The sequence below is a fragment of the Rhincodon typus genome, chromosome 15 (genome assembly GCF_021869965.1).
Source record: "Rhincodon typus isolate 14 chromosome 15, sRhiTyp1.1, whole genome shotgun sequence".
In the NCBI taxonomy this organism is placed as follows: Eukaryota; Metazoa; Chordata; class Chondrichthyes; order Orectolobiformes; family Rhincodontidae; genus Rhincodon; species Rhincodon typus.
Window position 1 is genome coordinate 29518400 of NC_063346.1, and position 24725 is coordinate 29543124.

Here is a 24725-nt window from a genome sequence, read left to right on the forward strand (position 1 = left end):
GCACCACAAGAGTCCGCTTGATTATGGACAGGACACACCTGAGCACATTTCCATATAATTGAACAGATGCCAATACTGGGGCTCTTGTAACACAGTGGTAAGGTCTTCACTGCTGAGCCAGGAGACCCAGGTTCAAGTCTCACCTACACCAAAGATAGGTAATAACATCTCTGAACAGCGTGATTAGAAAATACGTAGATGTCAATATTTAAAATGACTCTTGTGGCACAGCAGTAATGTCTCTACCTTTGTGCCAGGAGGACCAGGTTCAAGTACCACCTGCTCCAGATGTGTATAATAACATTTGAACAGGATGATTAGAAAATATCTAGATGTCAATACAATAGCTGTACAGGAACAGCTCGGATATGGATGCAGTTAGTTCTGAAGTATAAGTCTTCAATGCAACAAGCTAGGATCTTGCTCATGACCATTGTCGCATCCAGGTTCTTCAGCCATTTCTTGACATTACAGGCAATGAATCAAACTGACTGAAGACTAGTATTAGGGATGGTGGGAACCTCAGGAGAAGGCTAAGATGGATCATCCACTCAGAACTTCTGGGTGAAGAGAGTTGTAAACATTTACAAACTTTGGCACTGATCTACTGGGCTCCCCCCATCATTGAGGACAGGGATGTTTGTTGAGACTCCTCCTCTGGTTAGCTAATTGTCCATTACTGTCATGAATGGATGTAGTAAAACTGCAGAGCTTTAAGTTTATCCGTTGGTTATGGGATTGCTTACCTTTGTCTAATGCACATTGTTTAGCATGGAAATAGTTCTAATTTGTAGCTTCACTAGGTAAGCAGCTTATTTTTAGGTATGCCTGGTGAAGCATGTGGCATGTTCTCCTGCACTCCTCATGAATCAGGATTAACTCAATGAAGGATTTGTTAGGCCATCAGCCTACAGATTGTGGTTGAATGGATGGTCGATTTTGAGCTCTTATTTGCTTGGTGCTGCCTTTCCTCAGTTAATTGATACCTCTCCAAGTGTCAATTAACTTGGTGCTGGTCTGTTACTTCCAAAAACTTTTCCACCAAGGCTAAATTGGCCTGTAATTTCTGGATTTACTTGCAGATGCTTTTTGGAACAGGGTTTAACATTTCCAATTCTCTAGTTCTATGCCACACTCCCCCATATAAGGAAAATAGCATATTTTCCATCAATACTTTTGCAATTTCTTCAGTATCTTCTTTATACGCCATCCAGTCCCGATAACTTAAAATTAAGTCCAAGCAGGCTTTCTACTGTCTCCTATATTAATGTTTAGTCCAAGCAATATTACAACTATCACTACAACTTTGCATTATTTTTAACCAAGGAAGATATCAAATACTCATTTAGTGCCTCGGCCATGTCCTCTGCCTGTGCATAAACTGCCCTTTCAGTCTTTAATCAGTGCAACCTATTTATAGACCTATTGAAGATTTCTGGATTAACCTCTATGTTGGCTGGCAGCCTCCTCATACTTTCTCTTTGCTTTTCTGATTGGTTTTTAACTTTACTCTGAAATTTCTAAATTCAGCCTGATTCTGATGTACATTATTAATCTGTCTTCTGTCATATGTATCTTTTGTCTGCCTCATCTTACTATCTCTTTGGTTATGCAGGGATCTCTAGCTTTGTTTGTCCTATCTTCCCTCATGTGAGCGTACCTTGACTGAATCACCTCCAGCCTGAAGGCAGCCCATTGCTCTGTTAGAGTTTTCGCTACGAATCTTCGATTTTAATTCACATGCAATGGAATCATTGTCACCCAGTTAAACCTGATTCACACAATCTCACCTACCTAAAGGTTCAGAAACATACTGACCAGAAACACTCCAACTTCTGTGCCTTTTTCATTATTACTATCCCAGTCTATATTAGGATAATGGAAGTCCCCAGTTATTATTACTCTATGGTTTAAGCACTTCAGCAAGTTTCCTCCTCCTACTGCTAAGTAGTGGCCTATGGTTATCAGTCAGTAGTGTGTTAGCATCTTTGTTGTTTCTTAACTACAGTCAAATAGATCCTATCATTGAATCATAGAATGTGTACAGTGCAGATAGGTGCAAATCTGCCCATCAAGTCTGCACTGACCCGCCAAAGAGGATCCTACCCATTTCCCGCCCCCACCCTGAGTAACCTATCCCTGTACCTTGAAACCAACAGGGCATCTCTCTCTCTCTCTCCAAGACCAAAGTATTCTTATTAATTAATACTGCCACTTTTCCTCCTTTCTTTCCTTCCCTATCTATCCTGAACACCCTGTATCCTAGAATACTTAGTATGGTACGGCCCTATAGAAACGCAGAAAATTGGAGCAGGAGTAGGCCCTTTGGTCCTTCAAGTTTCTCCGCCATTCATTATGATCATGGCTGATCATGAAACTCAATAACCTGTTTCCACCACCAAGGGGAGGTGATGGCCTAGTGGTTTTATTGCTGGACTGTTAATCCAGAAACCCAGATAACGTTCTGGAGACTTGGGTTCAAATCCCGCCATAGCAGATGGTGGAAGTTGAATTCATTAAATATCTGGAATTAAGCATCTAGTGATGGTCATGAATCCACTGTCAATTGGCAGTAAAACCCATCTGGTTCACTAATGTCCTTTAGGGAAAGAAACTGCCGTCCTTACCTGGTCTGGCCTACGTGAGAGTCCAGATCCACAGCAATGTGGTTGACTCTTAACTGCTCTCTGGGCAGTTAGGGGTGGGCAATAACTGCTGGTCTAGCCAGTGACACCCTCATCCGGTGAATGAATAAAGAAAAAAAATCTGCAAGGAAAAGATGCAGAAGGGTAATCATCATAGTTATAATGCGGGACTTCAACTACCTATATATAAATTGGGACAGTGGTGGTGGAAAGGGCAGCAAGGGACAAGCATTCAGAGATTCTGTTGGGAACGGAGATCTTGCTAAAACTATACAAGGCACTAGTCAGACCACAGTTGGGGTACTGTGAACAATTCAGTCCCTTCATCTAAAGAAAAATATTCTGGCACTGGAGGCAGTTCCGAGAAGGTTCACTAGATTGATTCCAGTTATGGAAAGACTTTAAGAGGGGAGGTTGAGTAGGTTGGGCCTGGACTCATTGGAGTCTAGAAAAATGACAGAAGACCTTTTTGAAGCATATAAGATTACTAGCGGGTTTAATCGGAAGTTTTATCCCCCCACTTATAGCAGAGTCTAAGATGTCTGAGGCATAATCTCAGAATAAGGGATCACCCAACAAGAGATGGGGAGGACACTGTCCCTCTCAGAAGGAAGCTGTTCTGTGGAACTGTTTACTGCTGAGGTCTATCAAGACTGCATCGCTAAGTATATTAAAAGCTGAGATATACAAATTTTGAATTAGTAAGCTAATCAAGGGTTATGGGGAAAAGGCAGCGAAGTGGCGTTGAGAATCATTAGATTAGCCATGATCTCATTGAATGGTAGAATGGACTTGATAGGCTGAATGTTCACTTCTACTCCCACACATTATTGTCTGTTCAGGAGAATTTCCTCCGGCACTATGTGTCAAGTCCAATACAAAAGGAAGCACTGGCTCTTAGAAAGGAGGTGGGCAAGTAGATCAAGTGACAGTTGGCAAAGATTTAGGGGACAGTGACGACTGTATGATTAGGTTTAGGATGACAATGAAAAATGACACTGGTGAATCCTGAGTAAGAATAATCAGGCACAGAGAGCTAACTTAAGTGAGCAAGAACAGAGTTGGGCTGGATAGATTGGAATTAAAAGTCGGTTGGACAAACACAAGCTGACCAACAGGCTAGCTTTCAAGAGGAAATGGCTCCAGCACAGTAAAGGTAGATACTGTTGAAATGCAAACAGTTATGACAAAGAAATCCTGTATAACAAATAGGAGTTAAGCGGAAGAAGAAAACAACGTACTTATGACAGGTGCCAGGTAGAATATGCAACTGAGAACAAAGCTGAATCTATAAATTTCAGAAGTGAAAAAGCAAATACGAGAGGCAAAAAGGGATTATGAGAAAAAACCGGCAGCTAACAAAGGGGAAATCCCAAAGCCTTCTATAAACACATGAATAGTAAAAGGAGCAGAAGGGCAAGTTAGGGACTAAAAAGGAAAGTTACACACACAGGCAAGAGGCATGGCTGAGATGTTAAATGAATACTTTGCATCTGTCTTTACTTATGAGGCAGATGCTGCCCGGGCCATGGTGACAGGCAAGGAAACTCAGTCACTTGAAGGATTCAAAATTGATTAGATATTAGACAAGCTGCCTATACTTGAAGTTGATAAGGCACGGGACCAGAGATGCACCCAAGGATATTGAAGAAAGTGAAAGCGGAAATTGCAGAAGCAAATAATCGCTCAATCGTCCATTGATTTGGGGGTAGTACCAAAGCAGTGAAGAACTATAAACATTATGGCCTTGTTCAAAAAGGATTTTAAAGATAGGTCCAGTCATTTCGGACAAGTCAGTTTAACTTTGGTGGTGGAAAACCTTCGAGAAACAATTGCTTGGAGGAGAATGAATAGTCACATAGAAAAATGTAGGTTCATTCAGAACAGTTAGCATGGATTTATTAAGAGAAAATCAGACCTAACTAACTCAATGTAGTTTTGTGAAGAGGTAACAAGGGTTGATGAAGACAAGCTGTTGATGTGGTGTACACATGGACTTCTTAAAGACATGTGAAACAGACTTGTAACTACAAAACAGACCTGAGGAAATTGATAGCTCATGGAATAAAAGGGACTATAGTAACGTGTACACTAAATTGGTTGAGGGATCGGGAACAGAGTGGTATGATGAATGGGTATTTTTCAGGTTCGGACAAGTTTGTAGTAGAGTTCCCAGGAATTGGCATTGGGATCCTTGTCACTCTTGATACTTTTAATTGATCTAGATCTTGATATACATGGGACAAGGTTTGCAGATGACACACAAATTGGGAGGATTACAAACTGTGAGGAAGGCAGTGTGGAATTACAAAGGTGGGGTGGATAGATTTAGATGGCATATGAAGTTCAATGTAAAGAAGTGTGAAGTGATACAATTTGATACAAAGAACATAGAGAATATAAACTAAGGGATACTACTCTAAAGGGTGTGCATGAAACAAAGACCAGGGTGAATATGTACACAAGTCATCATAGGTAGAGAGATGTTAATAAAGCATCTGGTATTTTAGGCTTCATTAACAGAAGCATAGAGTTCAAGAGCACAGACATGACGATGAACGTATGCAGGATGCTGGTTAGGCTTCAGCTGGAGTATCATGTACAGGTCTGTGTGCCACACTTTTAAAAAGATGTGAATGCCTTGGTGAATGTGCCATAGAGATTTACAGGAATGCTTCCAGTAATGAGAGTTATGAAGTAAGATTGGAGAAGTTACAACTGTTTTCCTTGAAGTGGAGGAAGCTAAGAGGAGAACTTACAGAAAGAATCAAAAACATGAGGGTTTTGGAAGATATAAACTGTTCCTACTCGTAAAAGGACCGAAAATCAGTGAACATGGTTTTAAAGTGCTTTGCATAAAAAAAAATACAAGGGAGGAAAAATATACTTTACACACACTAAGTAGTTAGAATCTTGATTGCACCACTTGAAAGTGAAGGGTTCAATGTTCAGGGATATAGGAAAAAGACAAGAGATTGGTACTATGTTAAAATGCTCAGAGAGCTCCTTCAGAGAAGATGGGTCAAACAGCCTCCTCCTGCTCCGTAACAATTCCGAATCCCACTCTGAACTTCATCTCGTGGCAGAAGTTGGTGGGCGTAACTAGTCCTGGGACATGACTTGCTAGCTGCACAGTCCAGGTTCTGCCACTAGATGGAACCTGGTAAATCTAAAAACTCCAATGGCTGACTGTAAGACTAATTTTTAAAACAAACTTTTAAATATAAAAAAACTTAATTCACTTTTAAGGTTATTTTACTAATGTAGGTTTTGGAATGTACAAGAGTTTCAAATTATACTATTTTAATGTATTTCCTGATGAAAAGATAGTCAAAGGATTGGAGATGAACTCGGTCTTAAATTTTTTATTCTTATTGATGACTTCAGTAATTAATACAGGTGCCATGTGATTAATTCATTTATTGTCACGTGTACTGAATTACAGTGAAAAGCTTTGTTTACGAGTGATACGGGCAGATCGCAGCAAGCAAAGGGATGTACAGATCAAAAAGACTTAGAGGTATACAGATTACATTGCAGGTTTCATTATTTAAGGCTAGACTCCATTCAACAGTCTGGTAATGGCCAAAAAGAAGCTACTCCTGAACCTGCTCATGCGTGTGTTCAGGCTTCTGAACCTTATGCCTGATGGAAGAGGGTGTGGGAGAACATTACCAGGGTGCGATGGGTATTTGATGATGTTGGCCACCTTTCCATGGCAGCAAGCCATGTAATTAGAGTTCACGAATGGAAGGTTGGCTTCTGCGATGGTCTGGGCTGTGCACATCACCTTCTGTAGTTTCTTACAGTCCTGGGCAGAGCAGGTGCCAGACAAGGCTGTAATGCACCCAGACAGTATACTTTCAATGGTGCATCTGTAGAAGATGGTGAGGGACCTTATGGACATGCCAAATTTCCTGAGCTGCCTGAGGAAGAGGCATTGTTGTGCCTTCTTAACGGTCATGTTTACGTGGGAAGTTCAGGACAGGTTGTCAGTTATTGTCACTCTAAGGGACTTGTTGCTCTTTACTCTCTTAACCTTAGTTCCGTTGATGTAGATGGGGGGGGGTGTTGTCCTCCTTTCTTTCTGAAGTCAATGATCAGTTCTTTAGTTTTGCCAACGTTGAGAGAGAGGCTGTTCTCATTGAACATGTCACCAAGCCCTCTATCTCCCTTCTGTAGTTTGACTCATCATTTTTAAATATCTGTCCCACTACTGTGGTGTCGTCAACAAACTTGTAGATGGCATCCATTCAGAATTTGGCAACAGAGTTAAGTGTATAGGGGCTACAGTTGGGGGGGAGCGGGTGGTGTGTGGAGGTGTGGTGTCCAATGCTGTGTTATTGTGGGGGAAGTGCAGTTACCTATCGTCACTGATTGCAGCCTATGGGTCAGAAACCTGAGGATCCAGTTGCAGAGGGTGGACGAAGGTCTCTCAGTTTTGAGATCAGTCTGGTGGGGATAATGGTGTTGAAGGCGGAGCTGTAGTCAACGAGCAGGAGTCTGACGTAGGTGCCTTTGACGTCCAGATGTTCCAGAGATAAGTGCAGGGCTAGGGATACAGCATCCTCTGTGGACCTGTTATGTCAGCTGGGGGATCGAGGCAGGCTAGGAGACTAGAGTTGATGTGGGCCATGACCAGCTTCTCGAAGCACTTCACGATTATTGAAGTCAGAGCTATTGGGTGGTAGTCATTAAGGCACACTGCATGTGTTTTCTTGGGTACGGGGATAATGATGGTCTTCTTGAAGCAGGTGGGGACTTCGGCTTGTAGGACGGAGAGATTGAAGAGGTCGGTGAATACCTCCACCAGTTGGTCTGCACAGGATCTGAGTGTTTGGCCGGGCACACTGTCTGGACCCGTGGCTTTTCTCGGGTCGACTCCCAGGAAGACTGATCTAACTTCTGAAGCAGTGACAGAGGGAACAGGTGTGTCCGGGGCTGTTGGGGCGTGCGTTGCCACGCCGGTGGTATTCTGCTCAAACCGAGTATAGAAAGCACTGAGCACATCAAGGAGGGATGTGTCTTTGTCCACTATCTTACACTGTTTCATTTTGTATCGTGATTTTTATAAATCACAATACACTTTTCACCATATTTTTCTACAAAAATATGTAACAATAAATTGCTATTCCATTCTAAAAAAGTATCTAACTAAACAGTAACATTTTTATACTTAGTTATTGATTTTGCAAGTAGCTTCAGCTAAGGGTACACAGTACTGCAGATGTACCGTACAGCATTTCAATTTACACATAGATCCCTCAGCAATTTCCTGTCCAGAAAATCCAAACTCCAGTTCTGCTGTTGATTAATCTGGAAACCAATGTTTCACTTAAAATCAAAAGGTTCAGAAACGTGACCGCAACTTGAAGTGAAGACTCCAGTATCCAGTTCTGCCCTTTACAAATCAGTTCTCTGTTATCACCAAAACATCATATTCAGTTCAGTTACCTACCCTGACAGCTTACTGGTCATTTTTTTGAGCTTACATACATGTAATTGTCTTTAACATGAAAGGAAAGCCCAAAGAGGAAAGTGGATTGTGGGTGAATATGCTACCTTGGAGATGTACTAATTACGTACGAATTACGTTTGAGAGGCTTTTTGAACATTAAAAAAATGATTTTAAAAGAAATACACCTCATTATTGGGTTTCTATTTGATTCCCACATTTTTATGTAATTATTCTGTAGTGCATTTTGAAAACTGCATTATCAAGGAGATTATTTGTTGAGATCCATGCTGCCATTTACTGGTTATTTGTGCTGCCACACCAACTGATCCAAGTTGCTGGAAGCCAAACAAACATTGTCATACTTACTGTAGTTAACAACAAATGAACTTTGGAAAATTCAAATACAACAAATTGTATTTATATGTTACCTCCAAAACCTCCCAAGTAGCTTCACAGAAATACTATCAAACAGAAAATGACAAAGTCACAATGGAGATAATATTGTGAAGATATATATTCTATGCTGGACTCTGTTGTTAAGGATGGGAGATGTAGAAGTTGTTAGATTTATGGAAGATCTGAGGCTCAACGCAGCTCAAGGCACAAACCCAAGTGGTAGAAAATTAAAATCAGAGTTATCCAAGAGATCAGAATTGAAAGAGCACAAGATTTTGGAAGCTTGCAGGATGGAATAATTAACAAGGTTATGATGATGGGTGTGGAATGTAACCGGAGTTCAAAACAATGGCTTTCATCTTCCCAATGATTAAGTAAGGAAATTGTGGCTAGTTTAGCATGTGATGTTGACATGATTAGAAAGATCATGAGAGCCGGTGGAAGCGAGAGCTGGGTATCATCAGTGTGCATGTGAAACCTGATTTCTAGCATAAGGATTCTGTCACTGAGGGATAGATGGAGGTTAAATCACTGATTCCAGAGGCAATGTGGTGATAACTGGAAGGAAAACTAATACTGTAATATTTTGGCCAAAAGAGCATAGCAAGTACAGCATCATGAGACAGAGAGCTTGATAAACATATGTTAAGAGACACATTACATTACGTCAATGACAGCAAACATTACATAGGTGGACAAAGTGCAGCTATGGCAGATGGAATTCAATGTGAGCAAGTGCGAAGCTATCCAGCTCTGTACCTTTTCGTTGGTGAAGCCTCAAAAAGATGCAAGAATCAAACAGATTCAGGCAGTTGTGTATACAAATCATTAAGTGAGGCTAGATGGTATAAAAAGTAACCAAATAGGCCAATGCAATGCTTGTCTTTTTTCTCAAATGAGCTTGAATACAAAAGTAAGGAAGTGACATTCCAGCTGTACAGAGGCTTGGGTCAGACCAAATCTAGAGCATTGAACTCAGTTGTGGGGATCTGAAATAAAATCTGAAAATGCTGAAACATTCAGCAGCAAAGTTTGTATCGAGGAGAGAAGACAGTTAATGTTTCACATCAATGATTTTTCAACAGAACTGATCAAAGTTCAGCTTGCAGCATTAACTTTTCTTCCCCCCCCTCCCTCTCAATAAATACGGTCTGACCTGCTGAATATTTTCAACATTTTCTGCTTTAATTTTAGGAAAGCTACACTGGCCTTGGAATGGATACATGCAGATTCACCAGAAGTATGCTAAAATTGAAAAGGTTAAATTATGATGCAATTTCTGTAAACATGGCTGGTACTTATAATTAGAAGCTTAAGGGGCGAGTTGCTTGAGGTGTTTAAAATGATAAAAAGAGATTGGATAGGCCTACTATTATCCTTATGAGATCACCATTTACCAGAAATTGAACTGGGCCCATCACATAAATACTGTGGCTGTAAGAGCAGGTCAGACTAGGAATTCTGAAACAAAAACAGAAATTCTGGGGAAACTTAGCATGTCAGGCATCTGTGGAGAGAAAACAGAGTTAACATTCCAGGTCCTTCAGAACTATTTCCAGCATCTGCAGTTCTTTTTTTTAAATAGGAGTTCTTTGCTGAGTAACTCACTTTTTAGTTAAATTATGACTTAACTGGGAGGAGTGCACTGATAATTGAGCCCCACCATTCCACAAGCTTTCAGAAATGTGTAAATATTCAAATTTAACCACCAAATTGATCAATTTGCCTGAATGACTGCTTTCAAGGCGAAAGCAATTCACACCACATTTTGTCATTAACTACTGATTATCAAGCAGCCTATTCTTTAGCAAATGGAAAAGTAAAAGTAAAAGAAAGGATTACTAATCTAATCCTATGTGATAAACAATATCCTTTTAAATCCGCAAGTAGACATATAGTCACACATGAATAACACACAGAAAAATGTGTGGAGGTCTTCTTTGTCTTCGGCGTCCAGATATCCCAGCTTCTTGTCCCAGCATGGCGGTCTTCTTCAGCGGATGCATCCAGCGGCCCTGCGTTGCAGTGTCATCCTGGCTGCGTTTTCAAGGTATTCCGTCATTCCCAAATCAGCTTTCCCTGAACTCTGGAGCCGTTAACTGAACCTTGATGAACTTTGCCTTAATTTTACCGAAAGAACTGCGGATTCTCAGTTCTGAGGAAGGGTCACCGGACCCGAAATGTTTACTTGGTCTTTTCCTTCACAGATGCTGCCAGACCTGCTGAGCTTTTCCAGCGACTTTGTTTTTGTTTGTAATAAAAACAAAGTAAAATTAAGACAATGTATGACTTCTATCAAAGATGTAGGTGCCATGGTGGGGCGACTTATATGTATTTCGTGTATTTTTCATGTACATGTGACAATATATTTCTATTCCTATTCTTAGAAAGGAATGAGATAGTGCCAACCCTATCAATATCATTTTTTTTTTTTTAACAAAACTGCAGTTTTTGTTACTGCATTTACTTTCCTATAAATCAATGCAGAATCTAGCTGACCCACCAGAATTGGAGTCAAACACCAATGGCAAACTCCAATTTTTTTGACCAAGTTCAATCCAGTCATTCTAATTCTTAATTTTTTTTAATTTTGTTCATGGGATGAGGGAGTCACTGGTTAGGCCAGCATTTATTGCCCATCTGTAATTGCCCAGAGGGCAGTTAAGAGTCAACCACATTGCTGTGCATCTGGAGTAACAATATAGGCCAGACCAGGTAAGGATGGCAATTTCCTTCCCTAAAGAACATTAGTGAACCAGATGGGCTTTTTTAAGAATCAACAATGGATTCATGGTCATCAGTAGACTCTTAATTCCAGATATTTATTGACTTCAAATCTCACCATCTGCCGTGACAGAATTCGAACCCAGGGCCCCAGAACATTACCTGGGTCTCTGGATTAATAGTCCAGTAACAATACCACTAGGCCACTGCCTCTCCTTAGCATGTATTGAATCTTTGATTCTGCTTGAGGTTGTTTATGTAGGCTTCACTGATAAGGATGTTCTTTTGCTGTAATTGATTCCGCTATGTTCATGTTATTCTTGTCTAACATGATACATTCTGCGATATCTTGGCAGATTTCCTTCAATTTCCTAAGTAACCTTATTAGATTTTTCTCTAGATACGAGGATACATTGTCTAACTGCCCCAGTAATTCAGGATTATAGGAGACCTGCTTCGTGAATTATCCACCTCTCCTATCTCAGTCTCACTGTCCCGGTCGTCCTCCACTACTCATACCACCTGATATACTTGCTTTCTTTCCCTCTATAAATTAAATAGATGTAACATGTTTAAGTGACATAACTGATTCTTCTTTCTGCGATCAGAATTATGTATCAGATAAGCCACTTTACTAATCGTCCTAACTTCCTTGTAGACACCACTAAATCTCGCTTTCAGGGTTCATTTTGTAAAGGTAACAACACTAACCTTTCATCTCCTATTTGAAATATTCTATTTTTCATCTTTGCCTGTGAAGTTTTTAAATACTGTGCAACTTTGCATGCTCAGGTGTCTTTCTAGAAAGACGGGCACATAATCCAACATTAATGATTCATCTCTTTGCCTTGAGATCTTTTCCGTGATCGATTTTAATGGACCTCATGACCGTGGGTTAATTTGAATGGACTAAACCCAGTAGATTTATTTATTTGGGCTATCTTTGACAGCATAGCATCAGAAATCTAATCCCTTGTTCCTATCCTGTGGTATTTGTGACAATACGCTTTAATCATTGTTCTGAGAGTCAGATGGCATCTCACCAAAGTGTTGTGTGCGCATGAATGATAGATGGTGGGTTTCAACCATGTCATTTACAAATTGCTCATTATGTCCTAAAAAAATGTTAGGCAAAAGTTAGAACTTTGGTCTGATTCCACTTCAACTGTTTAGCTCATAAGTAAAAACATGAGCTTGTTTTTCTACTCATGTCTGAGATGTAAAGGAATAGCTTTTAAAAATTAGGTTGTCTTATTCTTAACTGTAAGAATATACTAGTGTCCAGCTTTCATTTTTGGCAATGTTCCTATGCAATCTATTGATATTTGACTGATTGATTCTTCAAAAAAAAAAAAACAGGTATGCATACTAACGGTGGCAGTTTGATTATATGTTGAGGTTTGCCCACTACCCAACATGTATGGCATGTTTACAGAATTGCACCACATCCCTACGAAGTTTTGGACAAGTAAAATGCCTGTTTATCGATGCTTGAACTTTGTATCCCTACATGAAATTCTCACAGCAATAAATGTGCTACTTGCAATATCTCCACATGATTTTTGGGTGGTACCACTATCTGTTGTGCAAATGTCCATTTCTCACCCTGAGTCTGTGAAGATATTTCCACTTCCTCATCAGAACTCTGTTTCTATTATAAAAACAAACTGGAACTCTTTCAGCCTCAATTTTAGTGTGAGCTGCCATTTTATCTCTGAATCTGCATTCTGAACCTCAGGTAAAACACTTCTTTTGAATCCTCATCCTTTGATAAAGTTTCAGCTACTTTTAACAGCTCCTTCTAGCATTTCTTTCACCTGTGGTGATGGATTTTGTTTAGCCAGCCCTCTGGTCACCACATACTATGGAAAAAAGCTGGAACTTGTTCCTGTAACTGTTCTGTCCCTTTAACCTCACTTGGACTTTGTGATTATAGGCAAAGCTATAACTTTTACTGCAGGCAAGTCATTACCTAGGAATAAATCAATGCTATCCATGGGTAATTTCTCAACTCCAATTACTGCTGCTCTGGATGACAAGTAACACTCTAACTGTACTTTGTACAGCAGAACCGGGAGATGCTAATCCCATTTGTTAACACTTTGGCTTTCATGACACACTGTGGAGGAAAAATTATGTCACTCTCCAGCAAAAGAATGTGAATAGTTTCCATGTTTCTTAATATAGTCACAGGTTTAGCTGGGGTTATCTTTCCTTTCATAACTGAAGTAAAAATCTGATCTCTGGCATTTTCCTTTTGAGCTCCCTTTCTGAAGTCTCTCTTATGAATCTCTGTAGAAAAAGTTCTACAGGATTACTACATAACTGCCAACATTCTAAACAAAGCTGTCCCATCTTCTAACAATGGAGAAACTTATGCCTTCAATTTTCACTTCCAGCCTTAGTATATTTTTTTCAGACTTGAAAAGACATTCGTGCAGCATTCCCAGCTGTTCTTTATTTATTCTGAATACTTGCCTTCCTTTCACTTTCCCAACTTTAACCACCTTGGGTTTATCCGTGTGACTGACAGAAATGATGCTTAGTTTTATAGGATCAGCTCATAATTGTCAGCCATTCTAAATTCTTCTAAGAAAATATTTTCTGAGAGCTTCACACATGGTTATTTATTCCTAATTCCTATCAAAATTACTTTGCTTTTTCCTTTCAAATTCAATATAGGTTTGTTCAGGTTTCTTCAAATGTCACAACTTTTGTGTATGTGCTTCAGAAACTAACTCATTTGCACCCAGAAAAGCCTTTTATACACCATGATCCATAGAAACCTCCTCTGACAGTATTACATAAATTTCACGCACATTACCAAATGCAGAGCAAGTTGACAATGTCCAGTTTTCCTTTGGTCTTTTGTTTGGTTCGTTATTTTTTCAAGCCATATAAAGAATTACTTCATATACTTCTCCTCAAATTTTAGTAGTGTCAGTACAAATTTAAACATTTCCTTTCTGCACTGCAGTTTACGTGTGAGGTTCACCTCATCAGAGCCTTCTGTGGCATCATAGTCCCCGGTTTTTCAAAGTGAATTATTTTAAGCTGGCATTCCCTATCTCTTTTCCCTCTACTTTATCTCCCTTCTCTGCTGAATCTCTAGTTCCATCCTCATGCATTCTCCTTCTAGTGCCTTTGCAACTCTCTGAAATGCTGGTTGCTTTTCTCTTTTTTTTCCTCAAGCTTAATTTTTTTTTTAAGTTCTAATTCCATTTTCCTTTCAAACTGCTTTATTTCTTTTTCACATCATAGCTAGAACCCCTCGCATGTCCACCAGTATCACATGCTTTGCCAATATTTCAGTTACCTCTGTCTTCTTGGCTCTGGCAAACAATTTCACCTCTAATTAATTTGCGAATTCTATCAGTCTGTTTTTCTCAATTCCTGTAAAATCACTCGGGATGCATCTTCAAACTGCAGGAAGTTCCAACTTCCATCCTGACTTGGAACTTTACTGCCACGGAGTCAAAATCCCAGATCCCCCTTTCTAACCACACCATGGGGTTACCAACAACCCAGGGATTACAGCAGTTCAAGGCGGCAGCTTATTCCTAAAGGGAATTAGTGTTTGGAATAAATGCTGGTCTAGTAAGTAACAATCCCATCCCATGAATATAAAAAGATACAAAGGAGCTATAGCCGCTGGTTGGAGATTGCCGAATAATCGGACATCCTTGTAAAATCAGTTACAAAAGAAATTTTTGCTCATTTGAAAAAAATAACTACGCCACAATTATAAGCAGACTAACTGATAGTAAATTCAGTGCAGGAACATTAACAGAATCCGGAGAGTATTTGAAGAAATTTGGTCACGTTTCTTCTCACTACAACTGTATTTTTCTTGTCAATACTTAACTCATTTATTAAATATGCAATAGATTGGTATATTTGCAGAAAAAATCTTTGCAAAAACAAGAAGTGTAGCAACAGTATACTATGCCTAATACACATCTCTGCAATTCAGATAAGTGCATTAACAGAGCTATTGCTGTGGTATTTTCTATTTCCTTACCTGAGGTCCAGGTGTTTAATGTGAGTCAATCGGCCCAGTGTCTCCAATGCCAATGTCTGCAAATGGTTTCCAGCCATGCTGAGCTTATCCATAGCTGTTAAAATTTCACACACTACTGGGATCACAGTGAAGTCATTGAAGGACAAGCCAAGATGGGTAAGCTGTTGCACATTTCCCAATTCTGAAGGCAAACCTTGAAGACAATTCCCATCCAGAATGAAAGTCTGAAGACTTGGAATGAAAAGAAATCATAAGTACTGCATATAAAATAATATGCTAATTCTTCTTTAAATATTCTGCACACCCACTTCCAGCAGAAAATGTTACATAGCTTTTTGGGCATAAAGGGCAATGGGAATATTTGGCACTTAATTGACAAAGAGTTTTTGTACTGAGTCTTGAAAATATTAAGCAGCTTGAAAAGATGAAAGACACATACCGAGGTATTTAGCAATATAATAAAAACTGAAGGAAACAGAATAGAGGTCTTTAAGATAATGGAAGGGTTAGAGAGGCTAAGCATGGAGAAATTATTTGTGAGGTGACCAATTACTACAAATCATAAATCTAAGATAATCATTAATAACTCCAAAAAGGAACAAAGGAGAAACTTGAATAACAATTAGAATGTGGTACCACAAGGATTAGTTGAGGCAGTTAGCTTGGGTAAAATAAGTACATGTAGGAGAAACAGATATAAAAATAGGGTTAGACCTAGGGGTTAGGGAAGCTCATACAAAGCAAAATGATTGAATGGACACGTTTGCTTTATTACCCTGCTTCTACGTCGTAGATGCTAAATCATGATATGACCCAAAAACGAATGAAATAGCTACCAATTTCTGCAGAATTTCCTTAATCCATTAGGATTTGCACAATTGAAAATTGTTCAAGTATAAAAACCATTATTTACAGTAAAGCTTCTTATCCGCAAAATCATGAATCACAAATTTGCCTATCCACACCAAAATTCAACATCCACAGGCAAAAAACTTGGATATGTATGATTTTTAGCCTTTTTCTTAAAAAAAAACTTATTTTTAAGTGAGCTCCACACTCAAATTTCATCATTTGCGGGGGTTCTCAGAAATGGAACCCTCGTGGAAATAAAGAAATGACTGCACGTTCTAAATCAGAACATAATGGTCAGAAGGCAAAGCAATGTGCAAACTTGAGATGAAAAATATTCAATAGTGGTAAATTGAAAAGAGGGTGAAGTAAGTGGATTTGCACAGGTGCTACTGTATATAAATGTATTATGTATAGCGTTTTAAATGGAATGTGCAAAAACACTACACATACTTTGAAAGGGAGGACAGAAAGAGAAATAAAAATGGTTTACATCCATCAGCTAAACAAAAATGAGAAACAAGTTTCTCTACACTTAACTGCCTCCTATGACATAACACTTACTTTTGCAAATTCCCAATCTCCTCAGGGATGGTTTGAATCCTGTTACAGGACAGGTTGACTTCAGTAAGAGTCAAGATTTCACATAAAGATGCTGGAAATGTTGTCAGTTTATTATTCGACAGGTTCAAGCTTTTCAGCTGAGTGAATCTAAGTTTAAAAAAGTTAAATAAACTTAGTCCCAGGTGTTTTACATTAGTCATAGTAGAAATTAGTTTAATTCCATTTAATAGGCGAATTCATATCATTTTGTAATGCACAGGTTTGCTGCTGCGTAACATGTATTTCCTGTGGCTATCACTCGTTTATCACAAACTCACCATTCAAAACACATTTTATTGATTGTTCGCCGTCGGAAAGTAGTAAATCAGAATAGAGATAAATAACATACAAATGAACAGCAAGGAATGTTGGCTAGAAAACTACCTGTGACAAACTACTGAGTTTCTATTAAGGACTTATAAATGAACTGTCTGCAGAACCCAGAAAACAAAAAAAAAATTCACAAACAGTTTGCAGTCATTAAAGATTCCCAGGTAGTACTCCATTGCTTTACTGAGGTGGTGATCGGAATGTTCAATTAGGATATTCTTGATGCTATGTAGCTGGTTTTCCACTTGATAAAGCATATTTATGGCTAAAAATTATGAAAAAATAATTACAATAAATTGAACCATTTTATGCTGGACAAATAGAATAAAATCAATTTTATTATTAATAGCAGAATGAAATCAGTGTTATTTAATATGAATGAACTTTATTGGTTCTGAACACAACATTCTTCGTTAGCACCACTACTGTTCATGACTGACCTACATGGAATTACTCAGATTTTGCAGTGTCATAAAAATGCACAGGAATAAAATAGTCTAAATAAAATCAGCAGTTTGTAGGCCAATTTAAACCCATAGTGATACATAGATAGCAAGCTCAAAACAAATGTATCAGTCTACTTAGGCTGCACAAGATTTTGCTACAAATCAACACTTAAAAAAAAAATCCCTTTGCAAGTCTAATATTTATTGCTCACCCTTATCCTTAAAAGATAATGGTCCACAGTTGCTTTCTCCAACTCATGTAGCAAACAAGCTCCCACAGTGTTCTCTGCAACAGCTTTATACAACTAAATGGATAACTGGGTCAATGTAGAGGCTTGCTGTGTGGATTGGAACATCACACAAAATAGATCAGGCACATACACCAGGTTTTGTTCCATAAAATATAATGGCGAACCAATTGGCTAGATGATAATCTGGCAGCTTCACAGGCATGTTTCATGGTACCAACTTTAGATTACTATCATTCAATTTTTCAAACTATTTCAGTAACACAAATTCACATCCCAAAATAAACGTATCAACGGTACTGTATCCAATTTTAGACTTCATTCAACAAATTGACATTACTCTTCAACAGTCTTAGGTTGATCCAGTATCCTACTCTGGCCCCTAGTTGAGCTTCCCAACCACAAATACGCTTGCTTGCCAAGACCACCTATATTCCTCCCTTAACACCACTCATCTCCATCTGCTGCCTCAGCCCATTAGCTATTGAAATTCTCATACTTTTAACTGCAGGCTTGATTAGTCCAAATCCCTCCTGGCCAGCCTCACATACACTACTGCACCTTTATGAATGAGAGCTCAAATACTCTGTTACCTGTATCCCTGTTTGCCCCAGATCCCATACTTCCAGCACTTTAGTGATCACTGACCTACAACAGACTTTAGTTTACCAACCCACAAAATGTAAAATCCACACCCTTACGTCCAAGTTCTTCCATGGATAATTTTTCCCTACTTTTCTAACCTCTCAGGCCTACAATCCCCAGAGAACTTGGCATTCCAACTATGACCTCATATACATCCTTGCTTCTTTCCCCCATATCATTGGTGTTCATGCATTCAGCCAGTTGGGCCATAACATTTCAAACTCCCCCTCCAACCCACTAAGCCTCTGTTGTAAGGCACAGTTTAACTTTTTTTAAACCAAGTGTTTGGTCACCTGTCATGATACTTGTTTATTCAGCACGTTGTCAAGTTCTTTTATGCAATAATGCTTTTGTGAGGCTCCTTGGAATTTTTGCTACTTTTTAAGCATAACATGCATGCTAGTTGTTGCATATAGTCCCTCAAAAGGTTGTGTGAAAATTGTTTATTTGTACTGACCATATGACCTCTCAACCAACTCCTCTATTCAATAAAATTGTGGTTAATTTGGTCTTCGCTTTAATTGCATTTTTCCACCTGCTCTCAGAACTCTGGACTCCACTGCTGTTTAAGAATGAATTCATTTCAGTCTTGAATCTATTCAATGACTTAATTCTCCACAGCATTCTAAAGCAGAGAATTCAAGAGGTCATGACCCTCGGGAAAAAAATCCTCTTTACCCCCAATTGAAATGGAAGACTCTGTATTCTGAGACAATATCCTCTACTTCTCAATTCCCCCAAGATATGAAATACCCTCTCAGCCGCTACCCTGTAAAGTTCCTTCAGAACTGTGTTTCAAGAAAATCACCTTTCATTCTCATAAATATCAGCGAGAACAGGCCCAATTAGCTTGTATGACAACCTCAGCAATCAAATTAATAAGCTCTTAACTGCCTCTAATTACAACATGCCTCCCCTTAAATAAGGAAATCAAAACTCTAGCTGTGGTCTTACCAATATCTTGCAATCTTGCCAACATTCCATTTGCCTTCTGTTTTGACAGAGACAGAAAGCCAAACCATGCCAGTCTTTCTACCTCTGTATTCGCAACACAGTAAAACTAAACTGTCGAATATCCTCAAATAGTCACTCCAATAGTTCCTGTAAGGGCTGCCCAGAATTGAAAGACACGAAATGGTCAACAAGGGATAAACGAATAAAACAGCAAGCTTCAGCGTGCTCTCTGATGTCGTGCATGCAGTTAAGGCTCAAGCTTCTTAAACGAGTCCCAATGGAAAACATTTTCATAGGCATTTCAAACAAACACACCTCTCAGTCAAGTGTAATAGTTTTTTTTCACTTAAATTACATAATTTTTAAAATGCTAGTTATAGTTTCATATGCAAATACTCTGATTAGGGGAGAAAATGAGAGCGCTAGGACTTTCAAAAAACATTTGGAATAATTTTGCTGACCATGCACAATTTGTTGCCATGTGTCCAAATTTGTACTCATGGTCCACAACCAAAATGTTACCTCTCCTTTTATTTCTGCAGATTTTGCTTGACGTACTTACTATTTTTAGAATTTTCTATGTTTCTTTTGATTTCCAGCATCTGCAATGTTCTAATTTTTGTCGAATCTAAATGCAACTACCCCAACATAGAATCCCTACAGTATGGAAGCAGGCTATTCAGCCCATCGAGTCCACAGTGAAACTCTGCACAGCACCCCAACCAGATCCACCCTCCTACTCTGTCCCTGCAACCTTGCATTTCCCATCGCTAATCCACCTAGCCAGCACAACGCTGGACACTAGGGGCAATTTAGCACACTCAATCTACGTAGCCTGCACGTCTTTGACTGTGGGAGGAAACCAAAGCACCTGGAGGAAACCCACGCAGACATGGGGAGAATGTGCAAACTCCACACAGACATTTGCCCAAGGCTGGAATTGAACCTGCGTCCCTTGTGCTGTGAGGCAGCAGTGTTAACCACCGAGCCACCATGCCAACACAACTGGCATAAAAATTAAAGCTAGATTTCAAAATTCTTTTATATGTAGCAATCTGTGCAAAGCAATTTGATCATAGTTTCCTACATATTTAACTGTTCACACCATTCAAATTATTGTATATGTCGCTTTCCTACAGCACTTGTTTTCGAATTTGCCCTTACTTTCAAAGACATATTTGATGGGTGGGTGGGACGGGGGGCAGAGAGAGCAAGAGAGAATTGCAGTATGCAGTTCGACAGACTTCAGTAATTATTTCTGTCTTTCAATTAATTTCTATGCACCGTGAATTATGAAGACTGCATCAGCTCATTTTTTTCAGTAATGTAGAATGAAAATCTTTTAAAAGAACATGGATGCTGTTATGATCCCTACTGAGACCAGTAACATGTGAAGCAAAATGTAAAATCCCTCTTATTTCCTGAAAGAATGAAGTTACAAGATGTCATAGTTTAAAACAAAAACTTTTACTATACAACAACAGAATCAAGGAAAACAACACCGCCTTTGATGATTATTCATATATTTCACATTGAAAAACATAATAAAACACAATTATATATACTTTTGACTAAAATTTTCAACTTAACCTCCTCTTACGCAAGTCTTTGACTGCATATTAGATTCTTGAAGGTAATCCATTTTCTTAAAACCAAGCCCAAACTGCTCCACATCTGCTTGTTAAGGTATGGAACTTTACAGCTCAAGTCTGTACTTCACTTGCAATTTCTGCACACATTGATTTCAACTGAACATCAGAACATAGGAACAAGAGTTGGCCATACAGCCTGCCCTGTCATTCAATAAGATCAAGGCTGACCAAACACTTCATCACCTTTTACTCACCTATCTCCATAACCTTGTGTGTTACTGGTACCTCAAACATACTCAATGACTGAGCTTCCTCAGCCCTCTGAATGGTTGAGGATTCCAAAGGTTCACAACTCCCAGAGTAAAAGAATTTCTGCTCATCTCAGACCTAAGCAGCATCCTCCCTTATTTTTAAATTGTGCCCCCAGGGTTCTAGACTCCCCAACTCGGGGAAACATCTTACGCAGTTAACTTGTCTATCCCTTTTAAGTATTTTATAGGTTTCAATTTGATCACTTCTCATTCTTTGAAACTCTAGAGAAGACAGACCCAGTTTGCCCAATCTCATCTTGAAAACAAGTCTGGTGAACCTTTGTTGCACTCTCTGTTGCAATAATATACTTTCTAAGATAAGGAGGCCAAAACTGCACACTGTACTCCAGGCATGGTCTAACCAAGCTCCCATACAACCGAATTGAAGCAAGCCTTCAAATCCACGTGCAATAAAAGCTAACATTCCATTAGCCTTCCTAACAGCATACTGTACCTGCACATTAGCCTTCAGTGACTTATTGACAAGGTTATCTAGATCCCTTTACACATCTACACTTTCCAACTTCTTACCAATTAAGAAATAGTCTGCACATCTGTTTCTCCAACCAAATGGACAACCTTATATTTTCCCACATTGTATTCCATCAACATGTCCTTGCCCATTCTCTAAGCCTGTCCAAATCCTCCTGAAACCATGGTACATCTTCCTCACTAGACACACTCCCATTTAGACTTGTGTCTTCTGCAAATTTGGAAATATTACTCCAAATTATTGATATACACTATGAACAGCTGGGTGTAAGTATGGATTCCTGCAGTACCCCACTAGTCACAGCCTGCCAACACTAGAGTGGCTCATTTATTTCTGTTTGTCTATTAGCCAGTCATAAATCCATGCCAGTACATCAAAGCACATGGGTTAGGAGGTAATTTTTCTAACCAGCCTCCTGTGGGAGACTTTTGCAAAAGCCTTCTGAAAATCTATGCATGCTACATCCATCAGCTTCGCTTTATCAATTTTGTGAGAAACATCTTCAAAAATTTCAAGTTTTGTCAAACGCAATTTCCCATTTGCAAATCCGTGCTGAAAATGTCCAATCAGATCATTATCAGCCTTTATGACAGATTCTAACATTTTTCTTATTACTGCTTTAAGGCTCGCAGGTCTGTAATTCCCCGTTTTCCATTTTCCTCCCTTTTTAAGAGCTGATATTTGCTACCTTCCAATCCAAAGGAATCATTCTAGAATCCGTAGAATTTTGAAAGATAATCACTAACGCATTGACTATTTCCACAGCTACCTCCTTCAACATTCTGCAATGAAGACCATCAGATCCAGGCATTTATCAACATACAGCCCTATTAATTTCGGGTCTAGGCCCGAAATGTCAGCCTTCCTGCTCCTCTGATGCTGCTTGGCCTGCTGTATTCATCCAGCTTTACACCTCATTATCTCAGATTCTCCAGCATCGGCAGTTCCTACTTTCTCTGCAATTCTGATTAGTTCTTTTCCTTTTCATTCACTTATTTTTGCTCCCACTACTTAACTATGTATCAGTCTTTAGATAGGAGAGAGCAATTATAACAGCATTGGCTGGGTTTCATCAGTTCTTTTTCTTTCTCTTCTCTTACTCCTCCACCCATAGGTGGAGGATGTTAAGAGTAGGAAAGAAACGTGGAACAACTGAGGTGTGGAACAAATGGAAAGCACTCAAATATTTCAAATACCTGTTAAGATTGCAGAGTCCAACATCCGCCTGCATAAAATTATGCCGTAGATTAAGATGCGTGATATCTTGACTGAAAAAGAGATACTCAGGAAGTTCTTCAAGGCTGTAACATGACAGATCAACGGTACCAATTCGCTGAGAGACAACCTGCAATTAAACCAACTGTTAATTTGTTGGTGCCTATTACTGTAAAAGGCTAACTAAATTAACTAGTTGTATGCAGACTACAGTTAAGATAAAAACATTTGGTGACCTAAAAAAATCATATGGTAAGGGTTTTCATAGACTTTAATTGTCAAAATATCATGCAAAACCTAGTGCATAAGTTATAATTTTCCATTCCACCTTCTCAAAAGCTGATAGATATCCACAGGCACATTGAGCCTTCTGGCACCTTGTCCAAGTGACCATTCTCTATGTAAACCAAGTCATGGTTTACACAAAGCTGTTATTATGCTTTGCAGTTGAAATAGAGTCCAACTTTGTCTTCACAGATGTCCAAACACACAATTTCAACATTACTCAGTAACTAGGAACCATGTGTGTTATATGTTGAATTCGAAGTTTCGGCAGTCAACAGCCCCCTGCAACAAAAACCACCTCTATCATGTCTAGATACAACACCATCACAGAACTACTAGAGTGTAGGAGGCCGCCATTTGGCCCATTTTGTCTGTCCTGGCTTTCCAAGCAGATGAAGAGATGCAGAACAGACTAAAGTCAAAGGAATGAAGAGTTGTAGGACTGCAGAGATTGAGACACACAACAGGTGGAAACAGCAGACTATCTGACCAGACGTAAAGATCAGTCTTCCTGACAGTTAATGATAGGAAACTGTACCTCATCAGTAACTATAGCTCAGACTGTAACCTGAAAAGAGTGAAAGGATTGAGACACTCGGGGGTTTCGTCAACGTTCGACATGTTCTACTCAATTTCATGTCTTTGGAAGCTGTCTCCAAGGGACTAAATGTGAATAAAGAACAAGGATCAAAAGAGGAAGCTGTGGTCAATGATCTTTAATGTCACAGAGAGGCTAAGGAGGATGAGGAGGAATAGCACACCACAGTTACAGCCACAGAAGGTACAATGTGACTTGCATGACAGCTATTTCATGCTGAAGCAAGGTAGAAACCCAACTGAACAGGTAATAGTGAGTACAGATAGTGCAGGTATCAGAGATTCTGAAATATTGAGTAGATGAACAGCAAAGCACTAGCCAGATAGCATGCAACTGTACACACTGTGTATATCACTAAAGAAGCCACAGTTGTATGACATTTGAGTACTTGAGACAGTACAATAAGTTTGCAACTAGTACAAAAAAGAAATCTATTGCTTGAACAAAAAAAACTTCAATTAAGATGAGCAAGGTAATTTTACAACAGTCATCAAATGACAATTCAAATTAGAAGTCAAATCATAGTCAATTATTCTCATGGGTATTGACAAAGTCCAGGATTGCCAAAGGTGCTGCAAACATCCCTATTTCTAAATATTTAATAGGGAAAGGCCAGTGATGAAGCAGTTGAGGATGGCTGGGCCTAACACGCAGCCCTGAAGTACTCCAGCACAGATATCCTGAGGCTGTGATAATAGGAAAACAGAAACAGAAGTAGGACATTTGACACCTCAAAGCCAGCTCTGCCAATCATGAAATATGCCAATGCAGCTCCAATCATAGTCTGCCAGAGCACCTTCTCAATATCCCTACTTTGTCTCCTGCTGCTCAGTCAGTTTCCTAACCAGGTCAATAATTAGCAACAATTTTTCAACTTTATTTCACAGTTTCTTATGAAGTTATTATCAAATG

General features: G+C 39.2%; 1 protein-coding gene across 4 annotated transcripts in view; it reads right to left on the reverse strand.

Moving 5' to 3' along the window:
* The window catches only part of LOC109911732 (PH domain leucine-rich repeat-containing protein phosphatase 2-like), a 120726-nt gene that overhangs the window by 27729 nt on the left and 68272 nt on the right, over positions 1-24725 (reverse strand). For all 4 annotated transcript variants that reach the window (XM_020511109.2, XM_048605567.1, XM_048605566.1 and 1 more), the window contains 3 exons: positions 22912-23060; positions 16658-16804; positions 15245-15475 (listed from right to left, as the gene is read on the reverse strand). In XM_020511109.2, coding sequence (XP_020366698.2) covers positions 15245-15475; positions 16658-16804; positions 22912-23060 — 527 coding nt within the window. The remainder of the gene's footprint in view (positions 1-15244; positions 15476-16657; positions 16805-22911; positions 23061-24725) is intronic.